Raw genomic sequence first — 19,725 nt, 5'->3', positions numbered from 1 at the left:
TAGTAAAAAATAAAAACCCCAGTGGTGATTAAATACCAAAAGAAAGCTCTATCTGTCCCCAAAAAATGGTATAAAATTCATTTCAGTACAGCGTTGCATGACGGAATAAACGTCAGTCAAAGTACTGCAGCGCTGAACACTGAAAAATGGCCTGGCCAGGAAGGGGGTGAAACACCGCGGTCTTCAAGTGGTTAAAGTACTTGAATTCATTTTTAAGGTTTAACTCCTGAGTTTAGTGTCACATTAAAGAGTTAGATTTTATTATTAAAAGAAATACATTACCGTATATACTCGAGTATAAGCCGAGTTTTTCAGCCCATTTTTTTTGCTGAATGTACCTCGGCTTATATTCGGGACGGATTATACTCGAGTATATACGGTACTTACTTTGCTAGTGAGTGTATGAACCTTTCTCTCCACTTCCAGCAGTTTTTTATTTAAGATGTCATTTTGTTCTGTTGTCATGTGAAGCTCATTTTCTAGTCGTTCCTGGCTCAGTTTTAAAGACTGCTTCTCTGCCTAGAAAAGATGAATAGACATCTAAACTCACAAAAAAAAAACAATAGCAGCTAAAGACGGAGAGACAGGTATATCAACGATTTACCTTTGGCCAAATGATTCAACTGTGGCTAGATTCTGCGTTTGGCAACAGAATGTAAACAATGGGAAGCAATAGCCAGCCTGTTACTGTCTATTTCAAATTGCAATAGCAGGCTGGATATTGAACCCGCTCACTGAGCAGAGGAGCGGACCTGAGAGAGAACTTGCTCAGGTCTGCTCCTCTGCTCAGTGGGCTGGCATTCAATAGCCAGCCTGCTATTGCAATTTTAAATGGCCAATAGCAGGCATGCTATTGCTCCCCATTGTTTAAATTCTGCTGCCAACCATGGAATTTAGCCACCGACTCGACTGGCAGCAAGATGTAAGGTGAATGGGGCTGGGGCTGCGGCATGGGGGGGGATATGGTGCTGGGGTGCCACGGGGTGGTTGCTTGAGAGTTACTATCAACTCTCAAGCAAGCAGAAACTACCGATCCCCGTGAGTGCAGGATAACTGGGAATTTACTGTATTATGTTTTTATTTTGTTATTATTGTCACATTTAAAATACACATTTTCAGTCAGGTAAGGTGAAAATATTGCCTATAGACATTTTTCTTTACATAGTCAGTCAGCAGATGTTTAGCTGTGTATCCTTACACGCTTTGCTGAAAGAAGATTTTTTAATTTTATTTTTTAGAGAGCCCAGTAGCTCAAGCTGTAATATACACATACACACACATATGAAAGTCAGAGCAGTGGCTCCTCCCTCTCACTCTGTAGGTTTCAACTAGAGACAGAAAGGCAAATAGAGACAGAGGCTGGGTTCTTTAGAAAACCTATAGTGTGCTAGAAATCACTTGGACACAAACCCTACTTAAATTATATTTTGTTTTCTAAATCAATGCATATAATGCACATTTTCTTTTTTTAAGAAAATACTTCTTTGAACCCTTTTGCATCTGTTGTTGCATCTCAGTGCTGCTTGTATCCTGCAGCCACTTTTTTTTTTCTATAAACTTGCAATTTACCAATGACTTTAAGGCATTTCTCAGGGTAGGTTTGTTAATGGTAACAGTGGAACATTCCTTTGTAATGGGTATTTAAATGGCTACTTGTAGTCTCTACTGGAAGTCCATGTGACAATATGACAATGCAGGTGCATAATTGGTAGACAGGGACAAAACATTGTCTCACTGTAACAGGAAGGGCCTGAACATTGACCTTCATGGCAGGATTACCAGGTATTATTTTAATGAAAGCCTCAAATTTAAGTTTGAAAATGACTTTTGAAATTATATTAGCATGTTAAAAGTTTATATCAAATATTAGTGATTGGGTTTACATGTACACTTGAAAAAGAAAGATGACGCTTTTTTGTAAATAAAAAGCAACCCACACCATTTTAATTTCCCTTTAACATATCCCAAAATATATGACAAGTATCTGATACGAATACAAAACAGTGAATACATAGTAGGACATCATCATGCAATGTCAACAAAACCAACTTAATATTTGTATCCTGTAGATCTTTACCTCAAGGGATCGGATAGTTGCCTGGGTCTCGGCAAACAGTTGCTTTTGGGATCTTTGTACATTTTCTGCTTGTGATCCATAATGGTCTCTAGATGCTCGAAGTTCTGTCACCTCAGCCTTTAAATCTTTTATCATTTGGCATAATTGGACTTTTTCTCCCAAGAGCGTCTCTACACGTTTGCTATCTCTTGTGGGATCAACACTTATTATCTGATTTTGAAGTTCTTCTTTATCTTTTTCTAGCTGTGAGATCTACAAAAGTAATTAAGCATACAATACTGTAACATTATTAGAAGTTCTATTAATACCCAGACACCCACACTCTACTCAGCATTCTAATGTGCTGTCATTTTACTATGTATATCTGGAGAAACAAAAAATACAGATAGCTCACTTAAGAAGCTCAATTGTCAAACAAAACACATATTACAGTATAACAATCTGAAAAGGAGTGAACTGGACACAGAATGGATGCATCAAAACATGTATTGGGAAATTTTAGCCAATAAAAAAAAAAAAAAAACACAAGGCAGTGCTGCTCACATACTTACTCAATGATCCATAGGCATAAATGTCCTAGGATATAGAAGGTGTTCAGTAAGGGCAAAGGCTTTAAAGTCCCTTTGGGGACAGGGCCTGGGGTCACTGGTTCTATGTAATCTCTAAAATTGTGTTTAATTTAATGGCATGAAAATGCACAGATCCCTTGATTTCCAGCTGCATCAAGCAATGAGAACAAAATATTCACAAGAGATCTGTAATCAATCTAGTCTCAAAAAATCACATTAGGAGTGTTGTTTTAACCTCTTGCCGTCCGCCCGTTAAGAAAAGACGGACGGACGGCAGACTCGCATCCGCAGGTTGCCGTCGCCAGACGGCATTTTTTTTCCTGCTCGCGCGCGCACGGGCAGGAATGACCCGCTCGTTACTACAGCCGTTAATGGCTGTTTCACATACAACCGATCAGCGGCTCTATAGTCGCCGATCGGTTTTCTATGTGTCCCCAAAAAAGGGTATAAAATTCATTTCAGTACAGCGTTGCATGACGGAATAAATGTCAGTCAAAGTACCGCAGCGCTGAATACTGAAAAATGGCCTGGATGGGAAGGGGGTTTAACACCGCGGATGTCAACTGGTTAAGCAATTACTGATCAAAGCTGATCACACACATGCTGGAATATGACTTACAATCTCATTTTGATTCGCCAACAACTATGTTTTACAAGCGTTACCTGACTAAATGCAATTTGTACAGCTTGTCAAGTTAGGTCCTCTACACTACAAAGTTGCTGGCAAATCTAAAGGAGATTGTATAGATCAGCCTTTCTCAACCAGGGTCTGCTTCTGATGTGAAGGGTGAATTCTGATGTAAAAAGGTGGGGGGGGTGACTTCTGACATGAAGGGGGGGTTGGCTTCCCATGTAAAGGGGGACTGGTGATGTGAAATGGGGACTCTGAAGGAAACAGCTTTTGTTGTGTTTTTGCATTGTGTCCCCCCTTAAAATCCATACAAGACTCCTATCTAGGATAAGGGTGTGGTATAAATTTTGGAGGGCCCACACATGCTTTTTTACATTTACTTTTTGTACATTTTTAACTGGGGTGCCTCCAGAATTTGCATACTTTTAAAAAGGTGCTGCGACTGAAAAAAGGTTGAGAAGAGTTTTACCTTGTGGAGTCATATATATTCACCTAAGCCACCCCACCAGGTCCCTCACCGCTGCGGTTCCCTGTTGGGGACGACTGAGTTAATGATGTGATGGTGCCCGTGCAGATACCGTTTTTTGGTATCGAGTACCCGAATATATTATTTTGGAACTCGTCAATACCGAGTACCGATACGGGTATTTCCGTTGCAGCATGCAGCCTCCAGGAAGCCGGATGGTGTGTCATTACCCGCCACCTGGCTTCTTGATTGCCCAGGAAGACGGCTCCATGCGGTTTGGCTGGCTGGATGCTGATTGGCCGGCTTCTCAGCCAATCAGCATCGAGTCAGCCAAAATACATGGAGCCAGCTTCCTGGCCAATCAGGAAGCCGGGAGGTGAGTCATTACTTGACGCCCGCCTTCCTGATTGGCCGGGAAGATAGCTTCATGTTCCCTCGCGTCATTGCTGGTCAAAGGAAATCTCCCTCTGACCAGTAGTTCCGGGGGTAAGTATCGGAGCATTTGTAGTATCAGTACTAGTATCAGTGCATCCCTACTTATGGGTATAGGGAACCTCATCCCCTTCCTTTCAGGATGCATTGCTCAAGCCTAAGCAACCACTCACCAGGCCCACTCACAAAATACGTTTCATTACCACCTTTAATAATGGGTTTACAGCCATACAGAAAGTTATACGAAAACATTGGCACATTCTGCAAAAAGACCCTAAACTGGGTCCACACCTACCGCCCAACCCCTCTATTTACTTTAGGAGGTCCAGGAACGTCAAAAGCTTGATAGGCCCTAGCCGATCCTTCCAAGGCCCGGAAGCCTGTCCCAAACATTTTTTATTCGACAATAGAACTGGTATTTTCCAGTGTAAAAAACCCAGATGCTTGACATGTCAGTTTATCCACCATGGTCAAACAAAATTTCACGACCATCTTAATTCTTCATACGACATCAAGCAATTCATAACATGCTCACATGACCATGTGGTATATGGACTGAAGTGTCCCTGCGGACTGATGTATGTTGGCCGCACAATAAGACCCCTAAGGGCAAGAATTGTGGACCATAGACGTCTAATAGAGAAAGGTGATACCGAACATAGTGTACCTCGTCACTTTACTTTAAAACACAATAAAAACACCCAAAATCTCCTAGTGTTTGCCATCGAACATATTTCGAATCAACTATCCCCCTCTGAAAGGTTTCATCTTCTTTGCAGAAGAGAAACTTATTGGATATACAAATTGAACACTTTGGTCCCGATAGGTCTCAACGAGGAATTAGAAATTCATACGATTCTATAAAAGTATACAACACATATCGGTCAGCCACCACCTTTCAGAGGTCAATATACCTACACCACAATTGGTGTTAAACGTTTTATTCTTTTATTCTTTTACTCTCCCTTTTACAGGGGACGCAACTTTTTATCACACGGAATGCATCAATAACAGCTGCATTCTTTTTTGTATCTAACTACCCCCCGTTTTCCATCCACCTGTCTCTCAAATCAAATTTTAAATAAATATAGAATACAATAAAGACTGAGGTCTCTCGTTTTTAATATCCACATCCAGTCCCAAAACTTATAATCCCTCTTTTTACATAGTGGATTTCCATAACCCATTGCACCCCGTAGGACAGTATACGAGATGCAAACTGCAGAATACGAGCGAAGGACGGCCCGTTATGCTTACGGGGCGTGCTCCTATATTCCAGCCGCCCCATCATATCACTCGACCTATCAGGTCAGCACGACTGACGCTGACTCCGCCCAGCTGTCATTTTTTAAACCCGTATGTTTCCCGCATTTCCGTTCTTCATCCGAGCTTGACAAAGAGGCGTATGCCTCGAAACGCGTAGCAAACCATCCCCTACACACCACCGACAACGGTTCTTGCAGCCCTTCACTGTGACACTTGGAGAGCATTCCCTCATCTCCAGTACTGTCACGTCTCCTACCACTTCTGACTGGGAGACGACCGCTGACAACACGCGCCACACCACAGCCCTCCATTAAGCTTTCCTGCCCGCCGTGGCTCAGCCTGGCCAGCTGAGCCTCGCCGCGAGACAGCTGCTCCTGCTCCACATAACATCCCCTCAGCCGTCCTGTACACTGGATTTCACCGGGCCCCACCTCCCCAAGGATCCCATCCCATCTCCTCCAGAGAATTCACAAGGACTTCTCAAATGTAAGTGTTGCTTCAACCATTTATTCTATCAGTAGTAGCGCTCTCAATATATAGGTTGTCTTCTGGTTTGTCATCACAGGGTACCTCTCCCTGTTTATACAGAGCTTGCGCACTGCACTCCCAGCCCTAATTTGACCCCCCACTGCCAGCTTGGACTTTTCGGTTGTGCGCTTTTTTGTTCTTTTTCTTTGCTTGTCACTCACCAGGCCCAAACACCATCAAGTGAGGCAGGGAAGCTTGTAAATAATCCTCTGTAAGCTCTGGCACAGACGAACAGAAAACACACAAGGTTTAGACCTACAGTTTCAACAGGTGACTAAAGCATGTTGAGGGGTAAGCATCTCAAGGGGGAAGCTTTCCAAAGACTATTACTTTGCCCTAGGCAAAGTGACAGATTCTCTTTACCAAACATCTGCCTTTGCCTAGAGGTCTGGGAATCATGATCAGTTGGAAACCACAGAGAAATGTTCACAGTTGTCTCTAATGTTGTCATAGACAGTAACAGAATCAGTATGCCATTAAGCCCCTTTAGGTTGTAATGTCCTTGTCATGCCTCTTCTCTATGAGCAAGACATGATGATCTCTCAGTGTGTGTGAAAAGTGGAAACTTTTTTGTTGCCAGATTTGCAGCTGTACCACTAGCTCGGGAGGCATTGGTTGTTCCAACCAAGCAAGCAAGATTTAGATCACATCTCTACAATGCCTAATATTGTGTGTTGGTTTTCATTTCTTGTTTCAGATAATAAGATATTGCCATCTTGCTAGTAATGGGTTTTTCCCCCCAAATATCTATGCAAGTTCACCACTACTAATTAGGAGATATATGAATAGATTTTCAATAATTACCTAATCACTTTCCATGTATAGGTTAATGAAGATTATTTTCTGTATTTAGGAGAAAGGGATTTTCATACCTCAGCTTCATACTTGATCTTCTGCTCTGCTAAAACACGAGTCTGCTCCTCTTTCTGTTGCTCAAGCTGAGCTGCAAGAATACTTGTTTCATAACGCAGTTTATTGTAGTCTGCGCGATATTTTTCAGTATCCTAGAAAATGAAATCATTACAAAGATATCAGTTTCAGAAATATAATTTTGATCTAAATTTTTATAAGACAGCATACCATGGCATTCGCAACAAGTTTTTATTCGGGATGCAGCGATATAGCGACCGAAAATTGCACTTTTGTAATGCCGTAAGTGCCATTTTCCTGCTGATACATCGGCGCATCCCTGCTTTCTTTCCTCCCCGCTGGGGGCTGCTCTGTGTCACAGCGGGGAGGAGAGAAACTGTGACAGCCGGCCAAGCGCTGCGGGAGGAGAGCGCAGTGAGCGGCAGATGTCTCTCATCCCACAGCCTCCTATCACAGTCCGACAGAGCGGTGTGTGGGCGGAGACAGGAGGCTGGGCTCGCTCAGCCTCCTGTGACAGCGTGTCAGAGGAGAGCAAGGTACAAACACTCAGTGATCACTGAGTGTGTGTACATAATTGAGGACATGCTAAGTGTACTATATCCTCAATTATGAATGAATGGGAGTGATCTACATCCCCTCCTATTCATTCATAGTTGTAGTTATAGTAAACATACTCTGTCCTCATGTTATGAATGAACAGGAAAACTCAGTATATAGGATTCCTGTTCATTGATAACAGAGTCTGCAGAAAAAGAGATTGAGGACTTTGTGTCCTCAATCTCTTTTCCTATTTTAAAAAGAAAATATCAGGGGTCTGTTTAGACCCCTAATAGTAAAGTAAAAAATAAATGTATTCATAAATAAATGTAAAAAAATGTAAAAGTTTATTAAAAAAAATTTAAATAAAAAATTTAAAAAATGTGAAAAAATTAAAATAAAAAAACATTTTCGGTATCTGTTTCGGCCTGGCAATTTTTTTTATTTCGGTTTTGTTTTGGTTTTAAAATTTCCATTTCGGTGCACCTCTAGTTTTTATCACCTTCAGCTGCGATATACAATTGTAACTAAGTATCTCAGATGTTTTCCATATACAGGTGAAACTCGAATAATTAGAATATCGTGCAAAAGTAATTGCAGTAAGTGCTGCAAAAGGGGCCCAAACCAAGTACTGAGTACATATGCATGCTTGTACTTTTCAGAGGTCCGATATTGTTCTATATACAATCCTTGTTTTATTGATTGCATGTAATATTCTAATTTTTTGAGGTTGTGGATTTGGGGTTCTTGGGGTTTTCATGAGCTGTAAGCCATAATCATCACAATTATGACAAATCACGGCTTGAATTATCTTGCTTTGCATGTAATGAGTCTATCTCATATATTAGTTTCACCTTTTAAGTTGCATTAGTGAAATAAATGAACTTTGCACGATATTCTAATTATTCGAATTTCACCTGTATATGGATTTGGAGAAAAGGATCACAGCTTTCAATGCAATTTTTTTGAAAATTCACAACTGATGTTTTAGATCATCTTTAATTATATTTATAATATCTGTATAATGCAAACAGATATGTAATGCACTGAGCATCCATGACACAGCAAAATATTTTTAGTAAGACAGCAGAGCAGTGAATACATGGTTGAAAGTAGCCAATGTGTAATGATCTTAGCCAGACAACCTCCATGTTCACTAAAAGGACAAGTAGTGAGAGTCTCTCACAGTGTAACTGATCAGGTCTCGATGGTCCACTCCACCCCATTCCCAAAATCATAACCTGAATAAAGATATGACAACGACTTTATGGCAACACGTATTGAAACCCAAGCTTATTAGGTAATTTTAACATTTAAAAACTACTGGGCCCTACCGAAGATAGGCAACAGACACCTTGCCTGTTGTTGAGCTGGGACTCAGAAGATATCTAGCAGCTTGAAATCAGACATTTCAAGATACAAAGAAATGTTTAAAGCCCAACTCTAGCTTCCGTAAAATGATAGAAATCAAGTCAGGGTGGAATAAACAGAAGGAGGCATATCTATAAAAAAGGTGCCCACACACCTTATGATAATCGTGGGAAATCCCGCGATCGTACGATTATCGTAAGGTGTGTGGGAGACGTGCGACCTCTGCTACTGTAAGGTCGCACGACTTATCTTAGGAACATGTTCGAAAAGCAGCCGAACATCGTACGATGTTCGGCTGGTTTGTGGCATGTTCGCAAGATAAAAGCCGCATGGGCCGGTGTGCGCAAGTGCACACTGCCCGTTCAGCATTGCGGTCATCGGAAGCCCGCCCCTCCGTGGGGCGGGCTTGCGATCGCAAGTACGATCTGCCTGTCCAAGATAGGCAAATCGTACGTTTTTTAAATTATCTTACAACCATCGCAAGACAAAAGTCTTGCGATGGTTGTAAGGTGTGTGCCCAAGCAGTGATTGTGACCTTCACCAAACAATAACTGGCAGTGATTCAATCAAAGTCATTCAAAACACCTGCCCCAGAAAGATTCAGCTGCCGTGAATGTTTGATGAATATCAGATTACCTGCTTTAGAAATATGCCCCTAAAGCTGGCCATAGACCTTAGAAACATCGCAAGACTTTTTGTCTTGCGATGGTTGTAAGGTAATGAAAAAAACGTACGATCTGACCATCTTGGACAGGCAGATCGTACTTGTGATCACTTCCGATGACTGCAATGCTGAACGGGCAGTGTGCGCTAGCGCACAACGGCCCGTTTGGCATTTGTCTTACGAGCATGCCACAAACCCGCCGACAATCGTACTATTCTCGGCGGGTTTTCAAACATGCTCGTAAGACAAAAGACGTGCGACCGTACAGTAGAAACGGCCGCACGCCTTCCATACACCTTGCGATTATCGTACGATAAATCGCAAGGTGTATGGGCACCTTCAGGGTTGATTGTCGCACTGTTCTTAATTTTTTCAAATGCTCCTCTAGGTTCAGCAAGAGAGTCTTGATTGGGGATTGGGACCTGATGGCAGCGCTGTAGTGATAATAAAGCAGGGAGCCATGTTAGACCTCTGCACAGACTCCACCTTGATTCTTATAATTTTTGGGATTCATAAATGGGCTTCAATAAAATGAAAAACCGATTATGTATTGAATGCAGTAAAAAATGCTGTACAAAAAAGATGACTAATGTTATCTGTCTATCTTCATACCAACCAAGCCTTTTCTATTAGATTTGTTCATTTGAGACTGGGAATCTACTGACAGTAGGCAACTCAGACAGAGACCAAAAAGTAAAGACAAACTTACTTCAACCAGTTTTTGACAGTGTTGTCGCACTGGAGCTTCGATTTCTTGCTGTATTTGAATTTTTAATAGTTCTAGTTTGTGAGGTGACAGCACCTAAAATATAAAAATGTTATTTAACCAAATAGAAAAATAAAATCATGGCTTTGATTGGCAGCAACCAATCAGGTATTAGCGTTCTCCATGTAATCTTCCAAAAATGAGAAAACATGGAGTGTAACTGGTTGCCGCATGCAACCAACCTCCAATGCTTTAAAATTAGCATGAGCATATAGCAGTAATGTTTGGCTCCGAAGTATGCATGCATGATATATATATACATACATTTTTTCCAAACCTTGGATGGGGGTGTGGCCAGCAGGAGCCGCCCCCAGAGCCAAGCTTCTTTTTTGTGCCTAGTGTTCTACTCCTGCGAGTGGCAGTATAACCCATTGAAAATTATCAAGATATCTGTTGTGTCCTTCAGTGAACTAAAAGAGAAAACAAGGATTGTTTACAGCATTTCTTAAGGAGTTGTTCTCCTAAATACAGAAAGTTTTTAATCGATAAAGTATTTAAAGCAAACCTGTAGACATTGCAGCAAGAGGCAAACACTATCAGCAAGATAGTGCAGGCTTTTCCCAGTGCCTCCATGCAGACTTTGTTTTCATGCAAAGTGCCTAACTGACCCTAAAACCCAGGACGTGATATTAAGAGAAAAAGAAACCAAATCTCTAACTTTTACCATACAGTCTACCGCTTCCTGCTCTCATCTCCCTATTACACACTACATGCCAACCTTACCGAGCTCTGACCTTCCCTGATCAAATCCTTCCATAGCGATTCCGTGACCAATGTAGAGGTGAAACTCGAATAATTAGAATATCGTGCAAAGTTCATTTATTTCACTAATGCAACTTAAAAGGTGAAACGAATATATGAGATAGACTCATTACATGCAAAGCAAAATAGTTCAAGCCGTGATTTGTCATAATTGTGATGATTATGGCTTACAGCTCATGAAAACCCCAAGAACCCCAAATCCACAACCTCAAAAAAGTAGATTATTACATGCAATCAATAAAACAAGGATTGTACATAGAACAATATCGGACCTCTGAAAAGTACAAGCATGCATATGTACTCAGTACTTGGTTTGGGCCCCTTTTGCAGCACTTACTGCAATTACTTTTGCACGATATTCTAATTATTCAAGTTTCACCTGTATTTGGTCAAGTAATTGGCAAGTAATTGGTTGCCAGGGTATGTTATTCCTTATTCTGCCTTTTACAACTTTAAGGAATGAGGTGTGCAGAGTAGAAGGGATGATCTTTTTTGACTACAGTTCTGCTTTAGGATTTATAAGATTGTGTCTTTATAGTTCAAATCAGCCATTATCAACCAGGGTTCTGTGAAACCGTATGGTTCTTCCAGAGGTTCCTTGAACTTGGAAGTGGGATTGATCTTTTACTTGATTATGCTTACATAGTTCTGGGGCTAATGCCACTTGAAAGAACAAGCAGCATGACACAAATGCTCTTTTTAGCGGCCTTTAATGGTGGCACTCTTCTCACTGACCACTAACGTAAGATACAATTTTTCACACCGATAAATTGTCGTCAACAGGGGTTCCTCTACACCTGAAAATTAATTCAAGGGTTCCTTTGGGGTAAAATGGAGGAGAAAAGCTGGTCCAAATACCTAAAGTGTATTTCCACTTTTGCAGCCAAATTGGGATAGCACCTATTTTACATTTGGTAATATTCTTATTCGCATAGCATTCATCTCCACTGTGTCTCTCCTCTTCTCCCGGCCGAAGATCTCCCAATGATCCTTCACGGCCGCTCAAAAATCTTCAGATCTTCAGACGGGAGCAAAGACACAGGTAAGTAATTACCTATTTGGTAAGATTTTTTTTATATATATATTTTTGCATACATCTACTGCTTGCTAGCAGTAGAGATATGCCAAAAAAAAAAATCACCCCCAAGGTTTAATTCTACTTTAAAGTACCTGAATACATTTTTAAGATTTAACGCCCGAGTTTAGGGTCACTTAAATTTGAAGATGGTGTTTCAATTATAAGTAATTTATTTTTAAATTATATCTTCTCTTGTATATTGTGACATGTCAGGGACATAACCATGCAATTACTAAAACGTACTTAAAACTGGCCAAGGGACACAAGGAATAACACAAACAAAAGTGTGACATGTTTGATTAAGACTCCATTCACACCTGCGCGTTTGGAATTTAGCACACTTGTACGCGCTAGGGGGCGATATAGAGCATTTCCACGAGTACATGGAGAGCCCGATGTACGGCAATAGTCGGTACAAACCTGGAGAACCCCACATGCAGCCCTGTTGAGATGCAAACACAGCCCTAGAGAGCCCCGCATGCAGCCGTGGTGAGACCAAAAAGCAGTTACGGTCAGCTCCATAACAAAGACCTGAGGGCACAACCAAAAAAGGGGTTCTTCACAGTCAGAGTGGTTAAGGTCTGGAACTCGCTGCCGCAGGAAGTGATTTCAGCTAAGAGTGTTGAATCATTCAAGAGACTCCTGGACGAGTTCCTTGGAGACCATAACATACAGGGGTACAGGTATTGCTAAGAGAAAAATCACACATGGACTCATATACACGCACACACCAGCTCATAAATGCATACACGCAATAGGTTGGACTTGATGGACTTATGTCTTTATTCAACCTCAAATACTATGTAACTATGCAACTATCTGCACACAGACACACTGCCAGACTTCTGAGTGACCCTCACAGCCCTTCTGGAACCTGCTATACCCTCCTGTGAACATGTACAGTAAGTAAACTTTTATACTACAGTTGCCTATTATTCTTCTCTTATTGGTGTGTGTCACACTGCTAATCAAATGCAATAGAGAATGGAAACCGGCTATAGAGGACTACAAATATCAGCAATCCATGATTCCTGGTTGCCGTTCTCCAATGCTGTATAATCGTAGATTAAGTTACAGGTCTTCATAATTATAAAGAAACTGCCCTAAAATCATTAGCCTGTATTGTTTTAGAAAAAATGTCACACGTCCCTTGAAGAAAAAGTGTTGGTAATTGGTATTAGCAAGTACTTGTGAAAAAAAAATGGTATTGTTGCATCCATAGCACGCATGCACAAAAACGTGCAATTTTTAATAGACGTGTTTGCGGTTACAACCATAGTCTCTGAAGGGACAGAACGCAGTGTAATTACCCAGAAAATTGCGCATGTACTTTTTCTCGCGTTCCGCATTTTTTTTTGTGTGCGAACACGCAGGTGTAAACGAGCCCCATAAGAATGTATTGTTTTGCATGTAGATGCAGAAAAATGCTAATGGAGGCTTAGGAAACTAGCAAAGCATCTACATTTTTTCTTTTTGCAGTTAAGCAAGTTCGTTGAGCTTACACTGACATTTTCAGTTTCATTAAAATGAGCAAGATGTATTATTCTACACATTAAAATTGTCACTTTCATTCAAGCGGGGTGTGGCTACACAAATACTCTACAGACTGATGCATTTTGTTGTTATGACAGCAACAGCGAGCACTCCAAGATTTAGGAAGTCTCCGAAGACCAGCGATCTTGCAGGTGCTTTTATAAACGTCTTTTAATTCATGTGGGAGAAAACACTGACACACATGAAAATGCATGGAAGGAACACAAATCAGCCATTTTATGTTGTGCAGAGATCTTACTTGTAGCTTTAGCTCCTCCATTTCACTTGTTTTTTCTAAAAGCTCTCCGCGCAGTTCCTCCAGTAGAAGTTTATATTTTTCATGCATGCTCCGAATCTCAGCAGCAAATTGCTTACATTCATTTTGAGACTTTATATAATCAGCTTGCAACCTGCAATCAATATTTGTAGTATTTTTGTTACCATCTTGAACAGGGAGATGATCTAAGTTATTTAAAATCACAATTACAGCCACTATATGCACTTTTTATAGCTGATGCAACATATTTACAGTTATATGTTATCATTAGGTAATATACAGCATGTTTTATGTGATCATTATACTGTATACAAAAAAGATGTTCTGATGAAGGGGGCGTGCCCCGGAAACGCGTTAACGTCACTACACACAGGAATCACCTAGTGGACATCTTACTGCCCGTCAGCTCTTATTTCATGGCTGTGTGACACTCATGTTTGTGAGTACTATTTGTTTTTTTACTCTATGTTTACTGAAATAAAATTGACCTGCACCAGGAAAGGCACCCCCTTTGTGCTTATTTTGTATACAAAAACAGCATATACACTGCCTGGCCAAAAAAGTCACCACCTGGATTTAGTTTTTTAATGATCTGGGGTTGCTTCAGTTGGTCATAGGTTCAGCAAAGCTATGTGTTCATTCAAAAAATCAGCTCAGCTGCCTAGCTATATATACTGAATGACCAGGTTTTTCCATTAACCTCCCTGGCGGTCTGATTATTTAATTTTTTTGTTATATTTTTTTGTTATATTTACTTTTAAAATTCCCACCGGATCCGACCCCCGAAGGGACGTAACCCAGACGGCCGGAGCACACAGCGCGACTCAAGGGACAAGAGTTTGGCTCTGGGTTACCGCTTATGCTACTGAAAATTAACCCCGAGCCACACTCGGGATTACCGTCAAGGAGGTTAATGGATTTTTTTCTTCCCTGACGGCACATTGGGCATTTCCAAGATGACAATGCCAGGATTCATCAGGCTCAAATTGTGAAAGAGTGGTTCAGGGTGCATGGGACATCATTTTCACACATGGATTGACCACCACCATAACTAACTTGTAAATAATTGAGGACATACTGTAGTATATTTAATGTGTTCCAGTTATGAATGAACAGGAAGTGCTCTACATCACTTCATGTTTATTCAAGATTGTGGACATAGTAACTCATACTATTTTTACAGTTTATGAATGGACAGGAACGCTCAGTACAGAAATTTAGGACTCTATTTTAAAATAGAAAAATGTGTCCTCAATCTTTTGTTCTATTTTAAAAGGAAATATCAGGGGTCTAGACCCCTGATATTTCCACAAAGCCCTCAACGGTAAGGTAAAAGAAAAAAAATTATAAATCATTACATTTAAGGAAAAACATTTTTAAAAGGTTGGAAAAAAGGAAAAAAAAAAAGAAGTGCTTTTTGGTTTCAGCCTGAAATGTTTGTTTTTTTTGGTTTCTATCTAAAAATTTAATTTCGATGCATACCTAGTGGTAATTCCATTATAGCTATGGATTCCAAATGACAACCCTTTTCTCATTGAAAAACATCTCTCCTGTATAATGGGCTCGAAAATATATAGAGCTGCATAGCTAGGACAACATATTTTGTACTGGATTACTCAACTGCATCCTCAGGCTCAACTATTGTTCCACCACTGGGAGCTGGGGTTTTTGGCTACATCCTTAAAGCGGACCTTTACCCCCTTTCACTAAAAATCACATCAGCATTGAGCTCTACGTGCTGATATAAAATCATACAACATTCATAAATTAAACAGATTTCATTTTACTTACAATTTCTTGTTACTACTTCCTGGTTCTCATTGGCACAAATTATGTAATGTGGATCCTGGGAAGGTTACGCCAGCAGAGCATTGCTGGGAAATCTCAAGGAAAGGCAGTTTCTCCCCTGAGATGATGTACATGGTCACATGTGCCAGAGTTCCAGGAAGTAAAGGGAGATATATGAATCTGCTCTTAGTAAAAATTGTCACAGTGAGAAGAATGGGGAAGAAAAGAAAAATAAGGCAATGATCTATAGGTTTATGTTTGTAGATTGCCATTACTAAACATTTCTAAAAAGGTGTATTTGTAATTATTTTGAAGATATGGGTAAAGTTGCGCTAATATTGCGCAACATAAAAATTTGCAACTACCACCATTTTATTCTATAGGGTCTTGGCATTCAGAAAATATATAATGTTGGGGGGTTTTAAGTAATTTTCAGGCCTAAAATGTGGAATATAACATGGGTACAAAAAATGAAAAAAAGGCCTCAGTCATGAAGGGGTTAAGAATGTTCCAAGCACTACTGACACTCTTTCCGACTTCCCATGCTCTACAACAATTTGGCTAAACGGACGTCTGGTGTCCCTATGGTATACTATGCTAGCTTTCCTTTTGGTATTGTTCAGCACATCGAATTCTGCCTAACTCTGATCATTTCTCCACATGCATCATGAAAAATAAAATGGCTCATTTGTGTTCCTTTCATGCATTTTCTTGAGCTTTCTCATTCTTTGTTGTATGTGTTTTTTCCCAAAGGCCCTTTAAGGATCAACAAAGAAAAATTCAGAAGCACATAAGAAAAAAAAAATGAAGCCTCAGTCGCTGTAATTCCTCAGCAGGCTAGATATGTGTGATCTGTTTGGCATAGAAGCAATCAGGAGAATTGCTCAGATTAAAAGGTGTACAGCCCCAGTAATCATAACAAGAATGAACAGTTATCAAATGTCTTGCTGCAATGTGATCATGTATAGCCTTCTACAGAAAAAAAACACAGAAACATGAATGAGTCACAGAACTGCTTTGATTGTTCAAATTGCAGGAAATTGATCAAAGCTAATTGTCCTCATTTCCACTCTTCAAAGAAGAAAATAAATATAATTACATATGTCAGAGCAGCTATAGATATAGAACACAAGAGTGGCATCACTTACACATACAGCATGGTAAACCCAGTAACACTGTGACAGAAGGATTATGATACAGTACCTGGTGTGCTCAGCTTTCAGAGTCTGATAGTTGGACTTGTGGTCTTCACATCGCATTTTTTCATCAATTAAAAGTTTATGAAGCTCTGTCTCTGTCAAAGGGACAGTAAAGGTTTCACTTGTTTGGGGGAACACAGCTGGAAAGGAAGACTCCATCTTGTTACCAGGAGAGGTTCTTGTAAGCATGTGAAAATCCACAGATCACAGGAGTGGCATGGGTTGGTTTCCTTGGTTTTTGCTTCTTTACATCAACTCCCTGAGGAATAAATTACACAGGTAACAGCTGATTGAAGAAAGTGTGCTAATGACTGCAGATTTAAAAGATGTATTCACAGAACATGTATTCTTATTTCGGAATAAACTATTTTCATCAGATTTGGATTTATTAAACTTGCATTCAAAGTGACACTAAACTCAGGAGTTAAATCTTACAAATTAATTCAAGTACCGCAACTATTAAACACAAATTTATTTTATTTGTGTATCACTCAGCTGTAGATCCTCAAATCATCTCTGAATTGGTGCTGACACTGTCCTTCCTTCTGGAGGGGGGCTACTTACAGTTTTCAATTCCAACAATATTTACCTACGTTTTTTTCAAAAAGCAAACAATTAACCAGAATATAAAAAGCCAAGTCACAGATGTGTAAATGGGAAAATAAAACAGCTTATAATAAAGTGATTGGAATTAGGATCACGTGCGTTTTTCCCTTGGTGGTGGGCTGGAGATGATGTGTGTGGGCTAGAGGTAGGCAGAAAGTGCTGTAATCAGGGCTGAATAAGATGGAAAAATCTGCAACCCTGCCCATCCAAGTTCTACTTTTTGACCAGGAAATGTGTGGTCGCCTGGGATTCAGTTTTAAAAGAACACATGAGAATCTTCTGAACATATCTTCCAAATGATTGCAGCTCTGCGCTCATTAAGGCCTCATTCACACAAGAAACGGCCGGCACGTACAGCTCCATGCCGCCCTACGCTCACCCGCCCTGCACGTCTGTGCGGGTGTCCGTACTCGTACGCTGACAGGTTGGATCCTGTCTGCGTCCGAGCAGGGACACCGACACCCGTACGGACCTGCCCTTGGGGTGAGCGTAGGGAGCCGTGTAGCCCCATAGAAAAGGACGGGGGACTGCGTACTAATCCCACGCAGCACCTGTCCTTCCTGGGAGCTGCCCGATACGGCCATGCACGGAGCTGTACGTGCCGGCCTTTTCTTGTGTGAATGAGGCCTAAAGCAGACTTTACTGCCAGTATTCCACCTCCCAAACACAATTAGCTGTAAAAAAATGAAGCTGTGACAAAAGAACTAAAAATAGTTAAAGTATAATTAAACCCCTGGGGTTTTTTGCATGTATCTACTGCTCTCAAGCAGTAGATCTATGCAAAAAAAAAAAAAAAGTTACCAAAAAAGCCTAAAAAAAAAACTTACCTTTGTCTCCGCAGCACACTCCTGTCCAAAGTTTTGTGACTTTAACTATCCCTAGCTTCTGAAGCAAATCACATCACCTCTGCCACCTGGGAAAGTGGAGAGCTCCAAATCCCTTGAGAAAGCACTTCTGCGATGGGTGGGATTTATTTTTAAAGGATTTTTAAAGCTAACTCTGTTTGGGGGGTGGGGTACTGGAAGAAAGTGTAAGTACATGAAGTGAACTTGTTAAAGTCCCCTGTATAGCAGAGCTTTAGACTGGGAGGGAGAGAACACAAGAAGTCAGTTTTACAGCATTGTTCATGTGCTACGGAGCATGTTGATAGAAGATGAGAGCATAGTGACAGAAAGCGGAGCTCATCAGTGTGCTGAGCTGTCCACTCGCGGGCAGGGGGAGAGATAGGTCCTGTAAAACATTACATTATCAGGTATCCTGGGCTATGTGAATGTCAGGACTGGATAAACACAATACAAATACTTTGGCAGGTAAACCTGCTCCCATAGATGTATTGTATCTGTGTATTTAGCTGTATACCTGGAGATCAGCTCCAAGTAACAAAATAGCTAGTGAAAAATACTTCTTAGATGCTGGGTTCAGGCCACTTCCCCTCGGCTAGGGTGATAGCACATCTCATGAGTTTCAGGGTGCTCACTAAGGATCCCAATCCCTGTACTATACAGCGATACAACCTGACAGAGGATGGAAACCTCACTATACCCAAAACTAACAGATTATTATTTCCTTGTACATCCTAGACATGGGCCCTCTGTGTTTACAACCCTCTCATGGAAATGTAAACTTCTGGCTACAAGTGATCACTTCAAACTCAATGTACTGTTTACAATGTCCATTACCTCGGCCCTGTCTGAAATGACACATGAAATCACATCGCAGATACAGAACTGTCAGCGCCCTACCTTGTTTCGTATGCCATACGTCCTCACACACTTGGGGCAGAGACCACACACACAAGAACGGATTCCGGCGTCCGGTTTCCATAACAACCACACGAGTCACATGATCAGATCAGGCCAGAGGCAAGCACACGCCAATACACAGAACCTTGGCTGTTGCCGTAAGCCTGGCGATCAAGTCACCTCACAGCGTTCAAGATCGCACTGATTAAACAGAATCATGTACCGTTCTCTTCATTCTATAGTTTCTAAAAAAATGGCGCCGGCGCTCCTCCCCCAACCGGACGCACCACTCGTTACTTTTCCCAAATGGGGCACTGTACAAGGACGTGACCACCGAATTCGAAAGCAGCGCGACACCATTTGTAAAATGGCAAGTTTACATGACGTCACTGGTAACGGCGGAGCAGTTCTCCTCCCAGGCCCGGCACATGCGCAGTGTTCGCGCTGGGCTGAGAGCCCTGGACGGGCTGGAATCAGCGAGGTATCCGCGGGAGGGCGCGCGCGGCATGGTCAGCGCGAATTGTGGCGGGCTCGTGTGCGGCAGGCCTGGAATCAGGAGCCCG

The 19,725-nt window shown here is 41.2% G+C and overlaps 1 protein-coding gene across 1 annotated transcript in view; it reads right to left on the bottom strand.

The window, feature by feature from the left end:
- The window catches only part of CEP83 (centrosomal protein 83), a 32,318-nt gene extending 13,041 nt beyond the window's left edge, over positions 1-19,277 (bottom strand). The window contains exons 1-7 of the mRNA XM_018572293.1: positions 19,163-19,277; positions 16,819-17,073; positions 13,810-13,960; positions 10,121-10,213; positions 6,842-6,973; positions 2,078-2,329; positions 388-519 (exon numbers count right to left, since the gene is read on the bottom strand). Coding sequence (XP_018427795.1) covers positions 388-519; positions 2,078-2,329; positions 6,842-6,973; positions 10,121-10,213; positions 13,810-13,960; positions 16,819-17,003 — 945 coding nt within the window. The 5' untranslated portion in view covers positions 17,004-17,073; positions 19,163-19,277. The remainder of the gene's footprint in view (positions 1-387; positions 520-2,077; positions 2,330-6,841; positions 6,974-10,120; positions 10,214-13,809; positions 13,961-16,818; positions 17,074-19,162) is intronic.
- Between the last annotated feature and the right edge of the window lie 448 nt (positions 19,278-19,725).

Source organism: Nanorana parkeri, unplaced genomic scaffold (assembly GCF_000935625.1).
Source record: "Nanorana parkeri isolate BGI_ZX_2015 unplaced genomic scaffold, ASM93562v1 scaffold1989, whole genome shotgun sequence".
In the NCBI taxonomy this organism is placed as follows: domain Eukaryota; kingdom Metazoa; phylum Chordata; class Amphibia; order Anura; family Dicroglossidae; genus Nanorana; species Nanorana parkeri.
The sequence above is the reverse complement of the archived record's forward strand: the minus strand, read 5'-3'. Positions and strand labels throughout refer to the sequence as shown.